The sequence below is a fragment of the Schistocerca piceifrons genome, chromosome X (assembly GCF_021461385.2).
Source record: "Schistocerca piceifrons isolate TAMUIC-IGC-003096 chromosome X, iqSchPice1.1, whole genome shotgun sequence".
Classification (NCBI taxonomy): domain Eukaryota; kingdom Metazoa; phylum Arthropoda; class Insecta; order Orthoptera; family Acrididae; genus Schistocerca; species Schistocerca piceifrons.
The window spans coordinates 461787221-461810267 of record NC_060149.1 but is presented as its reverse complement, the minus strand read 5'-3'; the positions used below and the strand labels follow the sequence as shown (position 1 = coordinate 461810267).

The 23047-nt window shown below is 41.0% G+C and overlaps 1 protein-coding gene across 1 annotated transcript in view; it reads right to left on the bottom strand.

Moving 5' to 3' along the window:
* Positions 1 to 14373: 14373 nt before the first annotated feature.
* Positions 14374 to 23047, bottom strand: part of LOC124722420 — an 80885-nt gene continuing 72211 nt past the window's right edge. Inside the window, exon 5 of the mRNA XM_047247586.1 lies at positions 14374 to 14468. Within this exon, the coding sequence (XP_047103542.1) occupies positions 14374 to 14468 (95 nt within the window). The remainder of the gene's footprint in view (positions 14469 to 23047) is intronic.

Genomic DNA, 23047 nt, shown 5'->3' with positions numbered 1-23047 from the left:
ATATCTTAATAGCCGACGTGAGACACTGCGCTAAGCTAGGTACTGGACAGTCTCGCTGTCGCTTTCGATGATTTGCGTCATTCGGATTTTACGTATGCTACGTGCAAATTTGTTATGGCAGGTCACTGTACGTCTTTTTGTGCAGGGTGTATATTTTGATATGGTTTGGTTAATTTTATTCATTATTTGTGCTTTATTTTTCTGTTTACTTTGGCTGTCAGTGTTTCTTTGTGTCCATTTTAATGATGTTTGTTTTATAACGGCTAGCTCGTTTTTTTAATCAAAATATTTTACGAGGATCCTGTTCAGTCTGCATCTGCGGCCTGTTGCTGCCTCTGAGGGTGGTTTGCAGCTGCATTAAAAGTAATGTCACTTGTGGGTTTTTGTATATGTATTTGTGATTGTCTTTTGTAATGGATATGTCTAGAAAGTTGAATGAGTGTTCTCCGTCTTCCTATGTTGTAAAGTTCATTTTCTTGTGAACAATATTTACGTTTTGAGTAGTTGTTGTATTTTATTTTAAGGTTCATCCACAATGCAAGAGACACTATTTTAAATGCACCGTCAAACCGCCCCCAGAATCAGAAACAGTCCGCAGTCAGATACATGTTAAACAGACTGAAATGGAGCCCCCTAAACACCACTGATTACCAAAAAGAGCTGGCCATTATAACGCAAATAGCATCAAAAATGGGCACAAAGAAACACTTGTAGACAAACTGAACAGAAAAATAAAGACACAAATAATGAAGAAAAAGACTAACCAAACCACATCAATATATAAGGCTTGCACAACCACAAAAAAGTGGGATACTTGACCCACCACAACAAATTCACAATAAAATAGGTAAATATTCAAAAGACGAGGCATAAACACTGCTTACATAAGAAACAACTAGGTACAAAAACACATCCCAAAACTGAAATCAAAAGTAGACAGATACCAACAATCTGATATCTATCAGATGAGTTGCTGAGACCGTGAAAAAATGTAACTTGGGATGACTGTCAGGACATTTCACAGAAGATATAAAGAACACGTCAGAGCATTGAAATACGGTACGAACCATTAGAGATTTGCAGACCACCTTATATAGGAACACCACAGACCAGGCACTATTGAAAAAGATTTGAAAGTCATAAGACTTAGTAAAGACAGACACTTCATTTCTTTCCAAGATATTTTTCATACATACAACTCACTAACATAAAATAAACAGTAGCTGAATGACCAAATAAATGTTGGAAACCAAATACTATATAAAGTAATTTAAGAAATCACATGAAAAAGGAAAGGGCATTTTCCACCATTCTCCCTCTCTCAGTTAACTCCCCACGCCCCCTAATTTCATATCATTTCTTGGCCCTCAACTTTTTTCTTCTACTCTCTCCATCACACTACTATGCACTTATGTTCACTCAATCTTAGCTTCTTCCTCTCCCACCTACTCACCACAAATTTATATTCCATCAGTATTCTTTCATTACTCCTACACAGCAAATAAATACACAGTAACATAATTAAATAGCATACACACATATAATGAAGTACAGAGAAATAAAAACAAATATAGATCAAAGAAAAAACTAGTGCCAATACTGAGAACACTACAAAACATAATGCACACTTAGTAGTATACAAATAAATAGTGAACAACGGTGTACTAAATTATGCTGTGTTAAATGTAAAAAATGTATAGTTCTGCAATTAACAGTAAAATTAGACCACAATTATAAGTGCCTAACGAAGAAGGAAATTAATGACATGATAGCAGACGCACTTCCTGGTGTAGACGAAAAACGAGCAGAAATTACCGAAAGTAAATACCAATAATTCGTTAACGAACTGTTTTTCGATCTAGGAAACAAATCAAATTATAAATATCTTTAATTACAGGCCACTGACTAAGGTTCAAATGGCTCTGAGCACTATGGGACTTTACATCTGTGGTCTTCAGTCCCCTAGAACTTTGAACTACTTAAACCTAACTAACCTAAGGACATCACACACATCCATGCCCGCGGCAGGGTTCGAACCTGCGACCGTAGCGGTCACGCGGTTCCAGACTGAAGCGCCTAGAACCGCTCGGCCACACCGAACGGCCACTGACTATGCTCTGCTTCAATAAAGCGAAACGAGTCTGGTGAGGAAAACACACAAAATATCCTCAGAAATTGTAAAACAACTACGGACAATATGGCTACACAAATGAAGAGGCTAACAGAGTGGCTGCTTGGTCGTTTTGTAGACTTCGTAGTCGCTAGTAATGGGGGAGGCGATCACCTGGCTCTTCACCAGTGTATGCTTTCGGCATACAGGTGCAACCGGCTTGCCCAATTTCAAGGCACAACATGGTCACGCTTACATTTTACCTGAAGCACAATGGCTGAGGTCGGATGCAGGTGGCGGAGGCTTGTGATGGCATTGTGTGATGTACAACTGCATAAAAGTGAGACGAGTCGTCTTACATTACTAGCAGATCAGTAATGGGAAAAAAAGGAGAAGTGTGCAAGGCTATAACCTCGGAGCCCGTGGATCGTACCACGCTTTGTTAAAACTATTTTCTGTCCATTCTGGCTCTAGAATTTTATTCCAATTGCACAGTACATAAGAAATCTTCTACTTTATTCAAGGAAGAGCTTTCAGTTCCCCATGGTGAAGAGTATATTTTTTTCCCTATGAAGAGTTCTAAAACTTCTACCAAGAGTATAATTTTTTCGAAGTGGGGGTTTCAGTTACTTCCAGAATAGACTATTTAGTTTATCCCGAAGAGGAGTTTTAGTATTTTCCTGAAAACGACTTAAATGATTTCAGTGTAGAGTTACAGTTCTTTGACGAAGAACATTAATAATTCGTAGAAGATTTATTAATTTCTCGCACAGAAGTCACTAGTTCCTCAAAGACCAGTGTTTCTACGTCTCGAAGAATACTTTATCCGTCTTTCAAAGACGACTTTTCAGGACGACGTTTGCATCTTTCGGGAAAAAAATTTAGTTTTCAAGACATTTTCATTTTTTTTCAGTTTCCAAAAGCACTTTCTTACATATCAAGAAATGGGTCTCTTAGTTTAAAAGAGCAGAAAACAGTGATAAAAAATTGTAAGATCGACCCTCATTTTGAGCGAGTTTTCTTTCTGTTTCCATCCTGTTATTAAAAAAAGTGGCAAACGTCGCGAAATGTAGTAACGAAGTCTCGAGTTCGAGTCCACACATTGCTTTATTTTTTAAACCACATTTCAGCTGTCTGCTAAAGTTATAAGAAAAACGGTAAACATTACGCCGTGTACTTATAGATAAAAATACGCGAATCTGAGACCCTTCGATGCTCGCCGGCCGGAGTGGCGGAGCGGTTCTAGGCGCTTCAGTCTGGAACCGCGCGACCGCTACGGTCGCAGGTTCGAATCCTGCCTCGGGCATGGATGTGTGTGATGTCCTTAGGTTAGTTACATTTAAGTAGTTCTAAGATCTAGGGGACTGATGACCTCAGATGTTAAGTCCCATAGTGCTCAGAGCCCTTTGAACCCCCCTTCGATGCCCTCTTTTTTTCAAATCGTATTTTTGATATCTACTGAAGTTATGTTGAGGGAACCTGAAAGATAATTTGTTTCATTCATACTTCCAGATAACTTTCCTGGCATACGATGCTTTCATCGCGTAAGTTATATGAACGTGGTGATTTTCACTTACTTGACGTTATTCCTTTAAATTTTATTTGTGGTCCCCAAAGAAAATACGCTACGCCATTCAAGTTGTCTGGAAGTAGATATTTAAGTCTACCCATACGAAGCCGGGTCGTGTTGCAAGTAAGTTTATAAAATGACACGAATTTGGGGTATTCTTGTCATTATGGAAGAAATGAAAATGATAGAAGTTACGGACGTAATGAATTTGCGTTACTTCAAAAATTTTTACTTGTTTCCACTCTTCAGTAATCTAAAACCAAACCTTTACTATTTTCCAAGAGCTCTGTGACTTTTTTCTTAGTTTTCTCATGTCCACGTCAACTGTGGAAATGGTAGTCTTCATGTGATTTTTCGTTATGTATGTGTTCTGTTTATGCAACCTTTCCAGTTTTTTAGTTAAAAATGATCAGGCTAGGAATAGCATTAGGAGACAACTTAATCGGTCCAGGAAGTACCTTGAAGCCATTGTTAAGCTTTGACATTAGTCTCAAAGCTTTTTGAGTGGTTTTGGACTTGCTGAACACTGCAAGGTTTGGGATTAAACGATTTAATTTATCTACTACTAAACTTTCTTCTGCTACAGCTCTTCACTAGAGTGGTGTAACTCAACAACTGAATTACGTTCATATAATAAAACATTAAATCTGCCCAAGCAACTTGGCCAAAGGGGGTAGGTAGAGTTGGTTGCAGGGTGTTGTGATAATACCAACTATTGCTTATCGCCTGTAAAACGAAGTACTATTGTGTTAAAGAAACGATTAAATCTTCTACCGAAAGGTGTAAACATAGAGAATAATGCTGCAGTTAACTGTCACGCAATGGTTCTGCGTTTCGTATATAGTATAACGGCACTGATGCACGTCACCCACTGGTAAGCAATTACTTCATTAGAGAAATTTAAGTCTTCTTATAAGCTAACGATCGTAGTTAAAAATGGTGATAGTTTGGCATTTTGCCTTCTCTCTGGTTTGAGAATATTAGAAACTGAAATGGTCGGACATTTATATACAAAGCATCAGCAGCTGTTTTTCTTTTTTTATTCTTTTTTTTTGCAGTCATTGCTTATAGTTCTTTTTTGGGCAGTCCCATTTCTTGAAATCAAAGACTGTGTTACTCATTAATCACGTAATTTCTGTGTGAATGGTCGTATTTTGCAATCAGTGACGGATGGTGGCTTTTTCATTTGTGTTTTTGTGGTTTTTGGGTAGTACTGATGAAGGTATTCTTAAGAGAAACTGTTCTTTAGTTAATAATAATCAAACGAACCGTAAGCTCGTCTACTCACAATGTTTGTAATATAACCACTGGTAACACTAAAACAATGGTCGCATCTGGTGAACGAGGTTTTCAGATCCCAGTTCGCTTAAGACGAAAATAAAGAGACTAATTACAACAGCTACTCGGGCTGAGCACTACCCCTGCTTTTGACCTCGGTCAACTCAGCGACTACCAGAAGCGCACACTCGACTGCAGAGTGTAATTTCATTATGGGGCTTTGCCATTTCTGCGCAGTATTCTCTCTTCCAGAATTGCTAGTCCGCGTAAGGTACGCAGGTGGACATCATTGAAGTTTGCAAGGTAGGAGAGAGGAACTACTAGAAATAAAGTTATTATATGGTTCATATGGCTCTGAGCACTATGCGACTTAACTTCTGAGGTCATCAGTCACCTAGAACTTAGAACTAATTAAACCTAACTAACCTAAGGACATCACACACATCCATGCCCGAGGCAGGATTCGAACCTGCGACCGTACCGGTCGCTCGGCCCCGGACTGTAGCGCCTAGAACCGCACGGCCACTCCGGCCGGCAATAAAGTTATTGGGCGGGATCGTGAGTCATGGGCATAACTCACGATCCCAAAAATGGTTCAAATGGCTCTGAGCACTATGGGACTTAACTACTGTGGTCATCAGTCCCCTAGAACTTAGAACTACTTAAACCTAAATAACCTAAGGACATCACACACATCCATTCCCGAGGCAGGATTCGAACCTGTGACCGTAGCGGTCGCGCGGTTCCAGACTGTAGCGCCTAGAACCGCTCGGCCACTTCGGCCGGCACCCACGATCCCACCCAACAACTTTATTTCTCATTAGTTAGCTCCATCTATAGAGGATTTACTCGCGAAAGGCAGAGGTTCTCAGTTTTAGTCTCGCTCTGGGGTACAGTTTGAATCTGCCAGAAAGTTTCAAATGAGCGCATACTACACGGAAGAACGTAAACCGATTTCGGAATCTAGGAGTTTGTTTCGACTGTTATACGGGTTCTACTATGCATGGCTACCACTATGACCGGAGGTGGCGGTGTCGAAAATTGTTGGTCTGAATACTTTCAGAACCGATAGGGACCATGTCATCGGCTCATGGATCTTTCTGACATAGTTCCTTGGTATATGTAAAATCGCTATGGTGCATATAGTTATTCATGTAATAAATCCTTTGCAATTGGTCCAAGGTTTTCTGATGCTATTCCCTTAATGAACCGTTAATTATTTGTATTTTCCGTCTGCAATTAGATCTATCATTTCTTACGTATTAGCTGCTATGAACGTTTGCAACGGGAGTGCGAGTGTACCTCATCCAGACAGGAGTCACGTGAATGTGTGACTAGACGTAACCAGTGTAACAACGGCGGATTTATTTGTGTTTACCAACGGACCAATAGCCCCCAGATACTCACCTTTGTCCATTAGCTCTTATAAAGAAACCATTGCAGATTTCGCCTCAGCCGATTGAAATAAACTGCAAAAATTCAAAATGTAGACATCTTACCGATTTGTACTTACCAGGAGACACATATAATTAAAAGAATGCCTCGCGCGGTATAAAGATTCAGCACTCATATAGAATTAATCTTGAATGAGTTTCCCACGTGTGAAGCCTATAAAATTCTAAATATATGCAGTCGTTATCAGATATATACTGATGAGCCAAAACAATATGACAAATGCCCATCGCGATATTGAGTGCCCCGCTCTGTAAATAAGGCGATCTGTGGCAGATATGACAACAGACTACCATGGCGGTGCAGGCACAAGTGTTTCAGAACATACCTTTCAGTACGCAGTACGCATGGGACGCAACAGCAGATGGCCGTACATGTTTCCACGTTGACCCAACGACATCGTCAATTACAACTGCAATACACTTCGTATCATTGAGATTGAACTGTGAATTAATTGGAACGTGCCACCTGGTCGGTTACATCACGTTTATTTTTAGAACAGGTCGAAGGTCGTGTGCGGATACGCTGTCATTCAGGCGGACTGTTACTTGAAACATGCACCGCCCCTCGAACCCAAGTTACTGAGGTCATATTATGTTGTGGGGGACATTCACAGGAGCTTCTATGGAACCTGTGGCAGTGATCACAGGCACCATAACTGGCGTGGACTGCGTGAACATTATTGCGGACCTCGTTCATCCATTCATGCTTTGTGTCGCCCCCGTCAATGATAGCGTCTTCCAGCAGGATAACTGTCCATGTCATTAGGCCACAGCCATGCTACAGCGATTTGAGGAGGATGGTAGTGAATTCACATATCTGAGTTGGGTATCAAATTCGCCTGTTCAGCACTCAACTGAAGATACGAGGGATGGACAAAAGTAGGGAAAGTTTGAGAGAAACACATGCAGGTTTCCCTGTTATATTTGAACATTAATCGATCGAGGTGGCGCAGTGGTTAGCAAACTAGACTCGTATTCAGGAGAACGAATGTTCAAACCTGCGTCCTTGAATACTGATTTAGGTTTCCCGTGATTTCCCTAAATCGCTTACGGTAGATGCCGGGATGATTCTTTCTAAAGGGCAGGGCTGCTTTCCTTCTCCACCCTACACTTATGCAAGCTTTTGCTCTTCTCTAACGATTTCGATGTCGACGGGACGATAAACAATAATCTCCTCCTCCTCGTCTCCGCATTTGAACACGAACACCACTTACGAAATGTGCTCAGTACGTTGCAAGTGTCAGTCGTTGTCAGAACAGTCCCCTGTAGTTATGAGTGCACCGTGTCGGAGCTAAGTGACCTCGAATGTAGAAAAATTGTTGGTACTCGTATGGTGGTTTCTTTCCTGACCAAGACAGCCGAAGTGTTTGGTATTAAGGTAGCGCCGGCCGGTGTGGCCGTGCGGTTCTAGGCGCTTCAGTCTGGAACCGCGTGACCGCTACGGTCGCAGGTTCGAATCCTGCCTCGGGCATGGACGTGTGTGATGTCCTTAGGTTAGTTAGGTTTAAGTAGTTCTAAGTTCTAGGGGACTGATGACCACAGATGTTAAGTCCCATAGTGCTCAGAGCCATTTGAACCATTTATTAAGGTAGCACAGCATCGATGATTTATACCGCATACTGGAGGAACGGAAAAACATCATCTGCTAAGTGCGGTCTGAAGTGTGTGTCCAGTGATCGTGACGGACGGTCATTGAAGAGTATTGTGAAGGAAAATGAGAGGATGAAAGCTGCAAAAGGCACTGAAGGACCGGATATCTCACTGACAAAGCCCTGCCAGCAGCAAAACAACACGTACAGAGTTCCATTAGCTGCGAATTGCTGAGCGAGCTGGAATTAGAAAAACCACTCATCAGTGATGGAAATGCGTGTAACAGGAAAACAAGGTACGGAAGCCATAATAACAAGTTAGTGGAGAAATGGGAGAATGTGATTTGGACGGACGAGTCTTGTTTCACACTATTTCCAACTTCTGGCCGAGTTCAAGTCCCAATAGTGAAACATGGCGGGTGTTGGATGATGATTTACTCAGCCATATTGTGATGTTCCGTGGGTCTCACGGTTACTCGACAAGGTCACATTACTGCCAAGTATAATCTGACCACATTGGTCGTTTAGGTCCATCCCACAGTACAATTTTCCCCATTCATGATGATGTGTTCCAAGACGATAAGGACTTTTCACACCTAGTATGGTACAGAATTGCATTTTGTGAGCACGTGGATAGATTTCACATCTTCCTTGGCCACCACAGTCACCAGATATTAATATTTCTCTGCCTTTGTGCTCTGTTTTGGAGATAAGGATGCGTGAATATCATCCACCTCCATCAACGTTACCCTAACTTATCACTATTTTGCACGAATAATGATGTAATATTTCCTTGAAAACCACACATGTATTCCGAGAAGACAAGAAGCTATTTCGAATGACAAGAGATTTCTTACACTGTGTGGTAATGTGTTATGTTTTCAGTGTTTCTGTACTTTTGGCCACACCTTGTATGTGAACGCTGCTGTTTTGCGTAACAAAGCTGGAGCAACTCATCATTAGGCAGGTGGTTGACATGTTTTGGCTTATCAGTGTATAACTTAAAATATTATCAACCAAACCTCAGTAGGGTAGCAATTAATTTTTTGAAAATGGCATGGCCAATTCCCTTGTCCATCCCTCTTCGATGATATCTTCTGCTCTGTCTTTAATGATCTCGTCGTAAATGTAATGTTAAACTCAAATATTGAAAAACACAGTTTCCTCAACTTGTAGTTCGGACTATTAGCCCACAGTGTAACTCACCTGATAGTGATCTAACAACCCGACAACTAGTCGCAAAAAATTTAATTAGTGAAATAAGTGGCAGAAATGTGCGTTTATTCCAAAAAAATAATGTTCATCCAATATCTGCAGAGGACTCAACAAAACTTAAACCCTAATCCTTTGGCCTTCCTTCCTTCCGCAGGATACAGTGGCCACGCGAATACTGTCGGTGATAAAATGGCTGCGTGTTTCTGAACGAATCCCTCTTTATCTGTCTTACATTGAGACCACAACATCTTAAAGGTCACCATGGTAACTTCACTCTGGTAGTTAGAACTCTCTAGTGAGATGGCCGACGAACACTAAGTCCCATGTCTCCCGACAGAGCTGAATGGTACATTCGCTGTTACTATTAACAGAGGTTTATGTCATAAACAATTTGCACAGTGATTTATCGACCTAAAGCTACTATCTCTTTTATCTGTACTCAAGAGCTAATGTTCCCATTACCGTGTTTGCTAAATCATTTGCAGTAAAATAGAAATTTTTGCATCGTTATTTTTACTAAAAATTAAAGTGTTATTACCAGAATTCTATTTCTTCCATCTACTATACAGCAGCTCGTTCAGATAAAAATTTGTATTCCGTGTGTTAACTCTAGGGAACAACAACTTTTCTGAAATGCTCCAACTTGCAAGAGTAAAGTGCGCTCATAAACAATTGATTTTGGTAAGTCAAACAGGACACCAACTGTCAGCAACTGGGTCACGCTCTTATAAATGAATTTTATAGTTTGGTGCTGATGATTTCTTGAAGTCAAAAAGTCAAATTGCCACCCTGACCATGGATCATGTGTACTGATATGTTTTACTGCTGATTCATACTTTAATTTCTCAAACAATTTCGAAAATGCTAATAGTAACGAATTCGACAGTAATTTTCTGTTTTATCTATGCTACCACATAGTGTGGTATTGTGACTATGTATCTGAATACAAACAGAGTGTATATGAAAGACAAATTGGACAAGAGAGGTCGTATAGGACTGGTGTAGGGAGTACTTACTTTCATTTTCATATTTGCTATATCATTTACATATGAGTCTTCATTTATGAATGATTTGGTAACCGATCAGGATGATTTTACATTAAGTTGCTTGATAAAAGTTCTTCTTCATTTTTTTGTGGCAGTCACCAGTAAATTTACGTTACGAATTGTTGATTCAGTGACACAGATTTTATATCATTAACATACCCTTTGTGCCCTAACTTTACTCCAGTTGTACATATGTCTGAGAGCACCGTATTTGCGTAATGTAATGCATACTTTTTAGACTGACTGACGTCGTCCTTCAGTACTTTGCTGTTTATTTGCAGAAAATTTTGTAAATATTTTTTGTATTTATTTCATGTTATGACATATTCACTTCGCCTTCGAGTCTGTATTTTACTTCCACAAGTTATTCAAACTAGTTGCTTGTGAACTTTATATTTCTGCATGCACTATTTCAATGGGAAAGAGCTAAGGAAGAAACTGGTGAAAGTTTATGAAAAGTTGTCCTAGTTGTCATTCAAAGTGTCTGAAATACAGAGTCCTCGACGAGCGTGAATTTCGAGGAGCAAATATCATCACCACTTCTAGATATGTATCTCTGAGTATTTTGTTTATCACCATTAATTCTTAGCTTACCAAGGTTTCTAATAGTTTCTCGTGTATGCATAATAAACCTACAGCCCGTTAATTACTTTATGTATAATGTGCCCCTCGACCAGAGAAAAACATGTTAACTAATTAGCCACGACTGTTCTATTACTTACCTATATTATGATGGAAAACCTTCTCTGTAGGAGACATGTAGTAAAATGATTCTTCCTGTAAGTTTTTCAGCGTTTTCATACTGAAGCCGGCATCGTGATGCCTTTCACAGTGACGAATAATATTGCACTAAGTGTGGAGAGAAATAAACCCTGTAGTCTGTTGTGGAAGATGAGTGGAGTGCCATAATTACAATGGATTCATTGAGAAACTAAACTCACTTGCACAACACTCAAATTTTTGTTCGTTTCCGAGATCTGAACTGCTGTTTTATTTAAATGAAACGTTATATTTGATTAAAATTGTCACTCTGCTAGACAGAAAGTAATTCTTTTTTATCATTCTGTCCCACATAAACAGAATAAGATAAAGTAGTCTACGTATATGTAGCATAAAAGTAAATATAAATGAAGTAGTATCAGAACATGGAAAAATATCATGGGTCTTTCTCTGTATCTGAAAAAGACACTCATCGGGCAAAAGAAAATAGGCATACTGTAGTAAAACCAGTATGAGAATATTTAAATTGAATCTAAGAATCACTGCTGAACAAAGGCATTATTAATTGAAAATTACTGTAAAATGAGATAGTAGAACATCTTCGAACTTGAACTGCGTATTAGTTCTTCACAAATGGGGTTAACATTTAAAAGATAAATGATAGGGTCTTAATCTGTCGTATGTGGACCAGAACAAGCATCTGCAACAAGTGATTCATTTCTACAAGCGTTGAATATTTTTTTTCCCATTTGTTTGCGTAAATGCCTATTTAGTGACATCCGTTCATTACAACTGTTTAGATACTTTCTTCCTGTCAGTGCAGTTATATGGTTATTATGAGAAACTACTATTGCAAATACACATAATTGTCTTCATTACACTTTCCCTATTACTCACACTAACACACTGCATTGGAAATTTCGAACTGTATATTTTATTATACTATATTTTCTCTCTTCGCTTTCAACATATCGTCTACATCATTCATAAATGACTCCAGCAACGCTTTTTCAGTCCACTGGTCTCCGCTCTTTGTCCCTCTTTCATCTAATCTTCTGATAGTGTTTATGTTGTCTGAATCTATGGTAAATTTAGTGGTTGGCAGTGCTGCTTAGGTATATAACATGCTCAGCGATGGTGGCATAATTATTAAGAATTTTTAACATGTTGCAGCCCTGTCAGCAACTGTGATAAATTAATATGTCAAAAATCCGCCTCAGTAACATTTCGCAACTGAGGCGGATTTTTGACATATTAATGCATAATTATTAATAAGCCTAGTATTCTACGAATTAAGCTATTTAATAGAAACATGTCATTGAATCTCCGGTGGTAGCTCCTCTCATATGAACATTGAATGGGCAGTTAAAAAGGCCCTGAAACCCTGTAAATCGTAGATGGAAGTAGTGAGAAGGGATAATAAGCATCTGAAGTCGACTATATTTTTCTCGTAAGCACCCCGAAGGTAGTGCATTATTTATTCTCATGCAATGTTTTTCTCAATTATACAATAACAAGTGCACAAACATTGCGTACATTTAACATCAAAGCGCAAGTGGTAACTTTGACAAGGCGTTATATTAGACTGCTCTTGTGAAACCACCGTTTAATTTATGAAGAGTATTAGTCGATAGTTTACTTCATACATCACTGAAGCTGCTGGATGGATAAGAGCTTCAAATTTAAGTTTACAATCAGTGATACAACTCTCAGATTTTAATTGTATCTACTTGTAGGTGACAGTGTCGATCGTAGGATGGATCTTTTTTGATATCGTCTTAAATGGCTGTATGTATGTTATTCTGTGACTGCACGCGCACGCGCACGCGCGCGCCCTTGTTTGTGGTTATTTTTGTGATTTGTGTGTGTGTTTGTTAGCGACTATTTGTGTGTTTGTGTGTGTGTGTGTGTGTGTGTGTGTGTGTGTGTGTGTGTGTGGTTGTGTGAGAGAGAGAGAGAGAGAAAGAGAGTGAGAGTGAGGGAGAGAGAGAGAGAGAAGAGAGAGAGAGAGAGAGAGAGAGAGAGAGAGGGGGGGGGGGTCAGGGAGAGAGAGAGAGAGAGAGAGAGAGAGAGAGAGAGATGGAGGAGGGATTGGGAGACCAAAAGAAACGGAAAAAAGAGAAAATAGAAAGAAAGCTTCTATTAAACTTTCTGAATAGTAATTGAATCCAGAGAAATGACAGCTGGCATTTTAGGGCCACTGGCATAACGAAAGAGGCGTTTAACAGAGAGGTGTAAAAAGTAACTTTTGCATGTTTCCAAGGCTGCCACTACACAGCAGATAGTAAGTAATAATAATAACAAGGTTCCTACACCCTTAAAGACAGTGATGACGACGACATAAATGATGTTGCAGAAGTCTGATGTTGATGTGTCCTGGCCTCCGGTTCCATTGCACTCTTTCTGTACGGGCGCTTTAGAACCCAGTCTGGCTTCATCCATCGTCACATCACATTTTTCGATTGGTTGTATAAAACTAAATTCTGGCAGCTTTCCTCCAGGTACTTGGACGCATCCACCAGTGCTCCTGAATGGCAAAAAAGTGAAGGGATTAACGCATCGACGGGAAACTCTAAACGTCCTTTACACTTTTTATAAGTAACACGTACGTAACAGTTGCATAAAACCATACAAGTATGAGAAGAGACAATAATCAAACACTAAAAATTTCGGCAAAGCACGTCAAGAAAATAAGGTACATTTTATGACTTTGTCGAGTTAAGGTAATAAATGAAGTACGTATTTCTTGTTTGAATCAAAACGGAAAAAAACCACGAACTTCCGCATAAGGCGACAACTGGTTTCATGTTGAAAAATAACTACTAAGTTTTAAATATTGTAATTTTTCCGAAATACTTATCGAATATAGTGGAGTGAAACGCTGTTGAACTTGTGTCTTTGACATCTACGATGTGGGAGCAGACAATGCTAAAGTTACATTTGACAAAGCGTTGTTTATAATTATATCAACGTACTGAATATAGCTATGAAAAGTTAATTGATACCATTTATTGATGAATTTCTTACTACTAATCTGGATGAAAACTAAACTGTGATGTCTTTAACGTTCATTTAAATATTTGCTATGAACAGCTTAGTTGGATCACTGTGCGTGACATTATTGATGATACGTACGTATAAGATAATTCAAACTTCGGAAATGATGATACTGAGTTGTGGTCTAGCAGGAAAATTTCAAAGAAAATTGAGAGAACTCTGCACAATCATGCAGCAATTAATTAAATCTTTACTGGAGCGAATGTCTCAGAATCTTGCATTTGGTCGCACCGGACTGGATTTCGAGTACTTCATCCGGAATTTCAGTATTACCTGTTCAAAAGCCTACGATAACAAGTAGGGCCATTATAAACTACCAAAATTTTTCAACTACTCACTCAGTTTGAAGATCAGCAAGTTCATATTGGGAATCAGAATCAGTGGAATAGCCGTCACTTGTGATAGGTGGTCCATACATGGTATGAAAAGCTGAAACACAAGACAGCATATAAGTGTGCATGTTAAATTCGAAATACATGTACATTTGTAGCGTTATAATTCCTAGACAAAATTGTTGAAATTCAAGAACTCCTAGCAAAACATTATCAAAAATTAAGAGTTGTTTGTGTTGTTACAGGTAAGATGTTGACGTTCGCCTCTTCATGTGCAACATTTAGCAAGTCAGTGACTCAGTTATAACGGTAGCCTGTAGCATAATTCTGAGTTGGGTCTCAATAAAAATTGTAAATATGTACACTTTCGCGGTCTGTGTCAATCTCATTAAAAATCCTTGTGACTGTACTGCCGTCTCATCTCACGAAATGCTTCACAGCTAAAGTACTCAAAGAGACAGAGGTTTCGGCTTTGTCAGTATTTTAAGTATTTTACAAGATAACGGACCAGTATACCCAGAAGGATTCCAATGAGCGCAAAAGAATCTGTCATTGACGAAAATTGGTTGTTAATGCTTAATTGAAGAATTCTGTTCAAAACTCTTAAAATAATGAATAATAATAAGTGCTGTTTCTGTCGGCAATCTTTCAACTACTAATTTTTTGTCGTAGGATGAAGTGTGTCCTATATGGTCTGGAGACATCTTACTCACTAGAACAGTAAATAGCTGTCAGTGTATTTATCTTTACACTTTTGATTAAAAAATATTAAATGATCATGTGGCAGTGTTGGGTGGGAGGCCCCATCCGGGAAGTTCGGCCAGTTCATTTCAGTCGACGCCGCATTGGGCGAGAATGAAACAACCAGTATACAAGCGGAGAAAATCTCCAACCCGGCCGGGAATCGAACCTGGGCCCACTGCATGGAAAGCAAGAACTTTACCATTCAACTACGTAGGCGGACTACACTTTTGACAATCAGCCCTAACAAAAGCCGAAACAAGTGGACAACATCAGTTGCCAGTCCATCACGTATCAGTTGAGGAATTCTGTGTAGCTGCCACAGCTATAGTCAACACTAGATGAAAGAAGTTAAAGAGGAGCACCGAATAGAAGCAATAAGGAAGTAAAAACAAACGGTCGTTTCAAATTATGCAGATATTTTTTGTGCAGGTATCATCAATCACAGTTTTTGCGAAAAAAAAGTGTTCTGTTTCACATCTATATCCTTGCCTTTCGTTTCCAATTTAAAATGCATTTCTTAGATTGTCTGTCCTGTTAACTGCAAACAGTAATGAAGATGACGGGCTACGTGAGACGACATATGACTGTAACATTTAGTAAATACCATTGATTCTTAACTATACTAAAGCTCTCCAAAAGGTGTTACATAAATCAGAATACAGACGAACCCGCTACCTCTGTTTTTAGAAGAAACCTGAAAAACGGAAGAAGCGGCTAATTACTAAAATCTATGAAGCAACGTCACTATATGAAACACTTCATGCAGCCATCATTGTCGAGTTGAGAGCCAGTGAAAAGGTAATCTTACCTAGCAGAAGTAGAATGATAGCGCAGTACTCCATGTTTCTAACCAGATGAATGGCAAATAACCGGAATACAACTGCGCTGCTCGGCGATCGGCACAAGAATGACACGGGTCACTGGTGAGCTTCGCTGCGGCGCTGCAGCGCTGGCGAGGGATCCCCACTACGGTAGCTGCTGGAGATAACGTCGCCGACGGCGACGCCAGTTCCATCTTTTGGCAGATATGAGAGTCAATATGTTGACGGAGCATTTTTCAACTGCTAATGACTTTGCAATATGGTGCTATCAATACGTTTTGTTGTTAGCACTCTAACAAGAGGAAAATGGTAACTATGACGGAATAATCAATTATTCATAATATACGAATGAGAGACATACTTAGTCACCTCTGGAAAGACTTTGAACAGAAGTTGATTAAATGAGCTGAATTTACGATGAATTTTGATGAATTACACTTTTGTCCACGTTGAATCCCTTACTTTCGATTTCTTTCAATAACCCATAAAACTTCAAAGAGAAATCCCGAAGTTTCCCTCTTACTGACAGATGTCAAAACGTGGATCTGATTTAAATTCTCTAGAACATCTTAATTTCTCAGTGAGGGGAGATATGAATTACAGTGAAGCGTCAAAGAAACTGGTTTTCAAATACAGAGATATGTAAACAGGCAGAATGCCGTGCTGCGGTCGGCAATGCCTGTATAAGAAAACAAGTTTTTGGTGCAGTTGTTAGGTCGGTTACTGCTGCTACAATGGCAGATTATTAAAATTTAAGTGAGTCTGAACATGGTGTTATAGTCAGTGCACGAGCGATGGGACACATCATCTCCAACGTAGAGATGAAGTGGGAATTTTCCCGTACGACCATTTCACGAGAGTATCGTGAACATCAGGAATCCGATAAAAAGTCAAATCTCCGACATAGCTGCGGCCGGAAAAAGATCCTGCAAGAACGTGACCAACGGCGACTGAAGAGAATAGTTCAGCGTGACAGAAGTGCAACCCTTCCGCAAATTGCCGCAGATTTTAATGCTGGGCCATTAACAAGTGTGTGCGAACCAGTCAACGATACGTCATCGATATGGGCTTTCGGAGCCGAAGGCCCACTCGTGTACCCTTGATGACTGCTCGACACAAAAGCTTCACGCCTTGCGCTGGAAACATGTTCCCTGGTCGGACGCGTCTCGTTTCAAATAATATCGAGCGGATGGACGTGTAAGGTATGGAGACAACCTCATGAATCCATGGACACTGCAAGTGAGCAGGGGACTGTTCAAGCTGGTGGAGGCTCTGCAGTGGTGTGGGGCGTGTGCAGTTAGAGTGATATGGGATCCCTGATGCGTCTAGATACGACTCTGACAGGTGACACCCTGTCTGATCCTCTGTATCCATTCATGTCTATTGTGAATTCCGACGGACTTGGACAATTCCAGCAGGACAATGTGCACCCGACAAGTCCAGAATTGCTACAGAGTGGCTTCAAGAACACTCTTCTGAGTTTAAGCACTTCCGCTGGCCACCAAACTCTCCAGACATGAACATTATTGAGTATATCTGGGATGCCGTGCAACGTGCTGTCCAGAAGAGCTCTCCACCCGCTCGTACTCTTATTGATTTATAGACAGCCGTGTGGGACTCATGGTGTCATTTGCCTCCAGCACTACTTCAGACATTAGTGGAGACCATGCCACGTCGTGGTACGGCACTTCTGCACCCTTTCTGGGCCCTACATGATATTATACAGGTGTAAGAGCTTCTTCGGCTCTTCAGTGTAGTTTCCACTCACATATGCCACTAGTTCAAGAAAACGACAGCGCTTGCGGGCTATCTCCTACAGCTATCCTCCGATCAGCCGCGCGAGTGTTACTGCTCGAATTAATCCTGAGGAACTGTCTTTATACGGGGCGAGGCTCGTACGAGAGGACACACTAAATATCTCGACAACAAGTTAAATCGTCACACAGACTCCCATAAGGCTGACGTTGAAAGTGACAATCCCGGAATTGGGAAGCAGGTGAAAGATTTGAAAACAAATAATTGCCAGGTCCAAATGAAATCCCTGTATGGTTTTAAGAGAGTATATTTTGCCTCTGGCCCCTTACATAGGTAGCATTTGTCCCAAGGGAATTATTACTCTGTAGAATAGTAATTAAATGTAGAAAAAAAATTTTACCAGAATCAGTTTTCAGTAGAAAATCACTGCCGGATGCGCAGCGTTAGAGTAAACAATGTCAACACTCGGAAGAAATGAAGTACAAATAGAGAGAGAGCTTATTTCCTCATAGTCTGCAAGAGAAGGTGTCAGGAATTCCTGATTCGGCAGTTAGACAATAGTGCAGAGCAGACACAACGTAGTGACGCTCCCTATACTGACTCCCATATTCCACGAATGAAGAACCGATCTGCCCACCTACTAGCCGTTGAGCTTGGGAGCAGGGCGCCTACGTTACCAATCCTGGGCAGTACAAGTACCGCCGTACCGGCTGTGTGCTGGGTCTGCCTCCCGGGATGTCCTTCGTGTTCCTACACGACATCTCCACAACCAGCAACAAAGACATGGAGATATCTGAGGCAGCTTCACTTAAAGCGAGCGCTGAGGCTCTGACAGACGTCTAGAGCCACAGGGGACTCTAGCGACTCGCCGGCTACCAGAACACCCTACAATGAGGCTGCAGCACTGACCTCCGACAAAATTGGAGCCTGTGCCTGCTAATTCCTCATCACTGACGTGATACTCTTAGCATTTGTACTAGGCAACGCTGGGAAGGAGACATAGCGAATGTAAAACTCTTGCTATTGAATGACTGTTAATTGGATGATGTCTCACTAGCACTTCGGGACGCCACAGCGCTACACCACCGCACCTCCCCTGTTTATCCTACACACAGACTGGAAGCCGCATCTGGCTGTGTCCTGCTGATTTGAACTCAGGAAGTGGTCTTCTGATGTCTTGGAACCTGCAAGTTTGGTGTCAAGAAGTGGTTCTGGCACACTGTATTTGTGCCAGAACAAGCTGCAGTCCTACACGTTTGGCCGCAGTCAAGGAGCCGTACCTGCACATCTGCAGCCATCATCATCTGTCATTAAGCAGTGTGGTGAGTGACCAATTTTTGTAGGCCTGTTTTCTTTTTCCTTTATGTTTTCAAGGGAAAGCTCTTGGGACTGACACAGAAACGCTTAGAGGCATTCTGTAACAGAATTCATAGGCTAAACTCGCAGACTTTCGAACTGTCGCACAGTGCAGAGGCGAATAAGGTGCTCCTGCGGGAAGCATAGAAAGAGATTTTAGACGTATTCGTAAGGGGATGATTAGTGGATAAGTCAGGACGGGCGAGGACAAAAAATCTCAGTGTCGGTCCTCAGCTAAAACAATTGTTACATAGTTACAGGAGAAAGATATTGCAACTCGGAAACGAAATGACCGTGGTGTCTTCTACTCTGAGTTAAAGTGCTACAGGCTTAGATAAGTGGACAGCGTGAGAAAGCAATGACGCCATCCACAGTGCCGTGAATGAGGCGAGGCTGGGCGTAACACGCATGGCTGCAAAGGTAGGAAGCAGGACAAGTCCAACAGAAAGAATCGTGCGCTAAACGTAATTAGGGGTATGTTGACCGTCGGATGTCATTTCCAATAAAACACTACACTGCGAGAACGTGTGCAGAGACGGATTGTTGCTTAATTGGTGCAGTAAATAATAAGAAATTTAAATTCATGGTAGACATGAGTGGACATGTAGCTGTTAGTCTTGAGCTCTTAGGTAAGAATAAAATTCATTCTCCACAGTGTAGGTTACGTGGAGTGTGTAACAATGAGGTGAAACTATTGGGGACAACACTGATCACTTTTAACCTTGCGGCTGAAAGGTTTAAGGAGCATATTCAGGTGTTACCACATTTCGGTTAGGAGTACTGAACAATTTTCGGACTAGATTTTCTGGAGAAACATGGCAGTATAATTGATCTTTCACAGCTGCTAATGAAACAATGTCGCAACGTGCGCCTGTCGTGAAGGTGTTACCATCTATGCTGTGTACATGTACACTAAAGGTTCATTTGCGGGATAACGTAACAGCAGGCACAGGAAAACTGATTTAGGTTAGTGAACGTATGGACTTACCTATGGATTTGTTGTGCATTAGCACAAATTTCCGAGCCCTAGAAACGTCTCTTAAGAAAAGGAGTGAAATTCGAGTTGTCAGCAGAGTGTCAACCGATGTTCGAAAAATTGAAAAATGCTTTGGTGTCTAGTCCTGTGTTGGTAATTCCTAACTATGAAGAGGAGTTCATCTAGTCAGTTGGTTGTTGTGTGAGCAAAATCGTAGTTAACAGGGAACATCCAGTGGCTTATGCACAGAGACAACTGAGTAAGGCCGAACACAACTGTTCAATAACAGGGAAAGAAATGCTAGCTGCTATTTACGGTATTACCTACCTTTGCTGATTTTTGTATGGGCAAAGATTTAAGGCGGTTACTGATCATGATTCCCTTAAGTGGCTGTTTGTATTGAAAGACTCTTGGAGTAGATTATCGCAGTGAGCATTGAAGCTAACAGAGCTCAATAAAGGAGAAGCAAAAGGCACAAGAGTGTCGTGCTTCTAGGCCGCAGCCACAGCTTGTTGCACCTGACGGCTTGCCGTGCAGAAATACGAATTGCGGACTGATCGTGGTGGTTCCCGCATAGTTCAGAAACGAAGCACTGCAGTAGGCATATGGCAACCCGTTGGGCGACACAGAGCGACAGATAGGCATGTAGCCGAAAAGTTTTGGTGGAGAACCCAAAAGCGAGATGTTGAACAGTACGTGAAAGACTGCGTGTCATTTGCACAAAGAGAAAATCTTAGTCACCAGCATACACCTGTACAAAGGTTACCGGAAGCCGCAAAATCTTTTGAAATGCTTGCTTTGTGTGTTCTTGGAGAATTTAATAGGATATCAATTGGAAATACGTATATTCTAGCCATAATAGATATTTTTTTCGGTTCGTAGCAATGACAGTAATTCCAGACCAGCAAGCGAACACAATCGCAAACGCAGTGGTTAATAATTGGGTATTAACATTTTGTGTTCCTGATACTATAATTGCAAATGAAGGAACAATTTTTTTGTCAAAGCTCTTGCAACAGTTGTGCTGCCTGCTTCGTATCTGAAAACTTCGCACTAGTCCTTTCCAGCCACAATAAAATCGATATTTTGAAAGTTTTCATCACACAGGTTATAAAACGTTAGTCATTATGTGAATAGTCAGCATGATGAATGGGACACACATCTTCAATACGTCGTCCCTGCATATACTGTGATTCTAAAGCACACACTAGTACATGTCTTTTACAATAAGTGATGGTATACGGTAGAAAGATTTTATCTTTCTTCCAGGTTCTGATATCAAAATTAAGAGCTGATGGGGAGTCAGTAAAGAAATTAGCGAAGCGATGAAGAGAAGTTTGGCAGAAGGTCAAACGGACAAATACAAAGGCACTTGAACGTCAGGAAAACATGGGCAACGTAAAAGGAAACTGCCGCAATGTAGAGCGGGTCAGTGGGTTTTGGTAACAAACCTGTATACACCAAACAGAAGAACAAAAAAATTTTTGACTAGATACTAGGGTCCAAATCAAGTGATAGAGATAACATTACTAGTAAATGTGAAATTGTAGCTTCCACAGAAGACGTCAATTATTCATAAAAGCCGAGTCGGAACCTTCGGTGGAGTGGTAGACACTTTGCAACACATTCCAACACCACAAGTGGTACATAATAACATCTCTAAGCAGACGAAAAAGGCAGTAGTTAAAATGATCAGAAGTAACGTAACATACCGCATGCGTTAAGACCCAGTGTGTAGTTTCATTTTGTTTGTTGTGCATATTTGGACTTCGTGTTTCTGAACCTATGAGGTTGGTACTGTTTTGTTTTGGGAGTTTGTTTCTAGTATACTAAGTAAGTTAACGGACTCTTACCGTGGTAGTATCCGGCAGTATTTTATCGTGCACCAGCGCTTTCGGAAGGAGGGAGGGGAAATGACGAGATATTCCGTTCTACAGGCGGCGTGCCAGCACGGGCATCCAGGAAGAATATGGCATCTTGCAGTTCTTACACCTCGTCCAGAGGGGAGCAGGTGCTTCGTTACGGAAACAACCTCTTCAATCTGGAGTGGTCTTCTCAAGACAACCCATCGTCCTCTTAACAAGTCATCGGTAGACGCTGAGATTAACTTTGAATGTAAGGTAGATGTGAAATGAGGTGCACGGGTTGGAAGACGCCTTTGGGGAGTTGCAGAAGGTAGCAGAGAAAGAGGGAATTCTGTCGGACGTTCAGGAGGAGTACCGCTGATCCTGACTCTCTTATGATTAGGTGAGGTAGCGGTTGAAACAGGTAATCGACTGGTCTGGTGCCGATAACACTGACTCGGGATAAACAGAGGATGTATAAATGCAGGTGAAAAACTCTTGAAGGCAGTGTTCAGAATATCAGATGACGAAGATATTTAGAATTTATACAGCACACTGGGCCAGTTGCAAGAGTTAGCGGACGCTACGAAGGCTAAATTAGAATGACATACCAACCAACTAGTGAACCCGGAGCAAGCTGCATTGAGTAACACAAGATTCGTAGCGGACCTGGCAACGAAACTGATGCATTATACACAAAACACCAAACTAACTAAAACGACGATCTAAAAAGAGTACAAAATCAGCTGGATGCAATAGATGGACAACCGCGCGGGATTAGCCGAGCGGTCTCAGGCGCTGCAGTCATGGACGGTGCGGCTGGTCCCGGCGGAGGTTCGAGTCCTCCCTCTCGCATGGGTGTGTGTGTGTTTGTCCTTAGGATGATTTAGGTTAAGTAGTGTGTAAGCTTATGGACTGATGACCTTAGCAGTTAAGTCCCATAAGATTTCACACACACGCAATAGATGGACAGATGGCTGTAGTTAGACTATTACGGATTTTGATAGACAGTATCAGTAACACAAGATTGGAAACAGCAACGTTACAGGAATCTGTCTTCTATGACATACATTGACAATGGAGTGCTACACTATTGCCGCCGCAGCAGTTCTTAGCAGGACTGCGATAATCACTGAAGAACTTTATAGCTAAGTAATGTCATATAGTTGAACAACCTGAG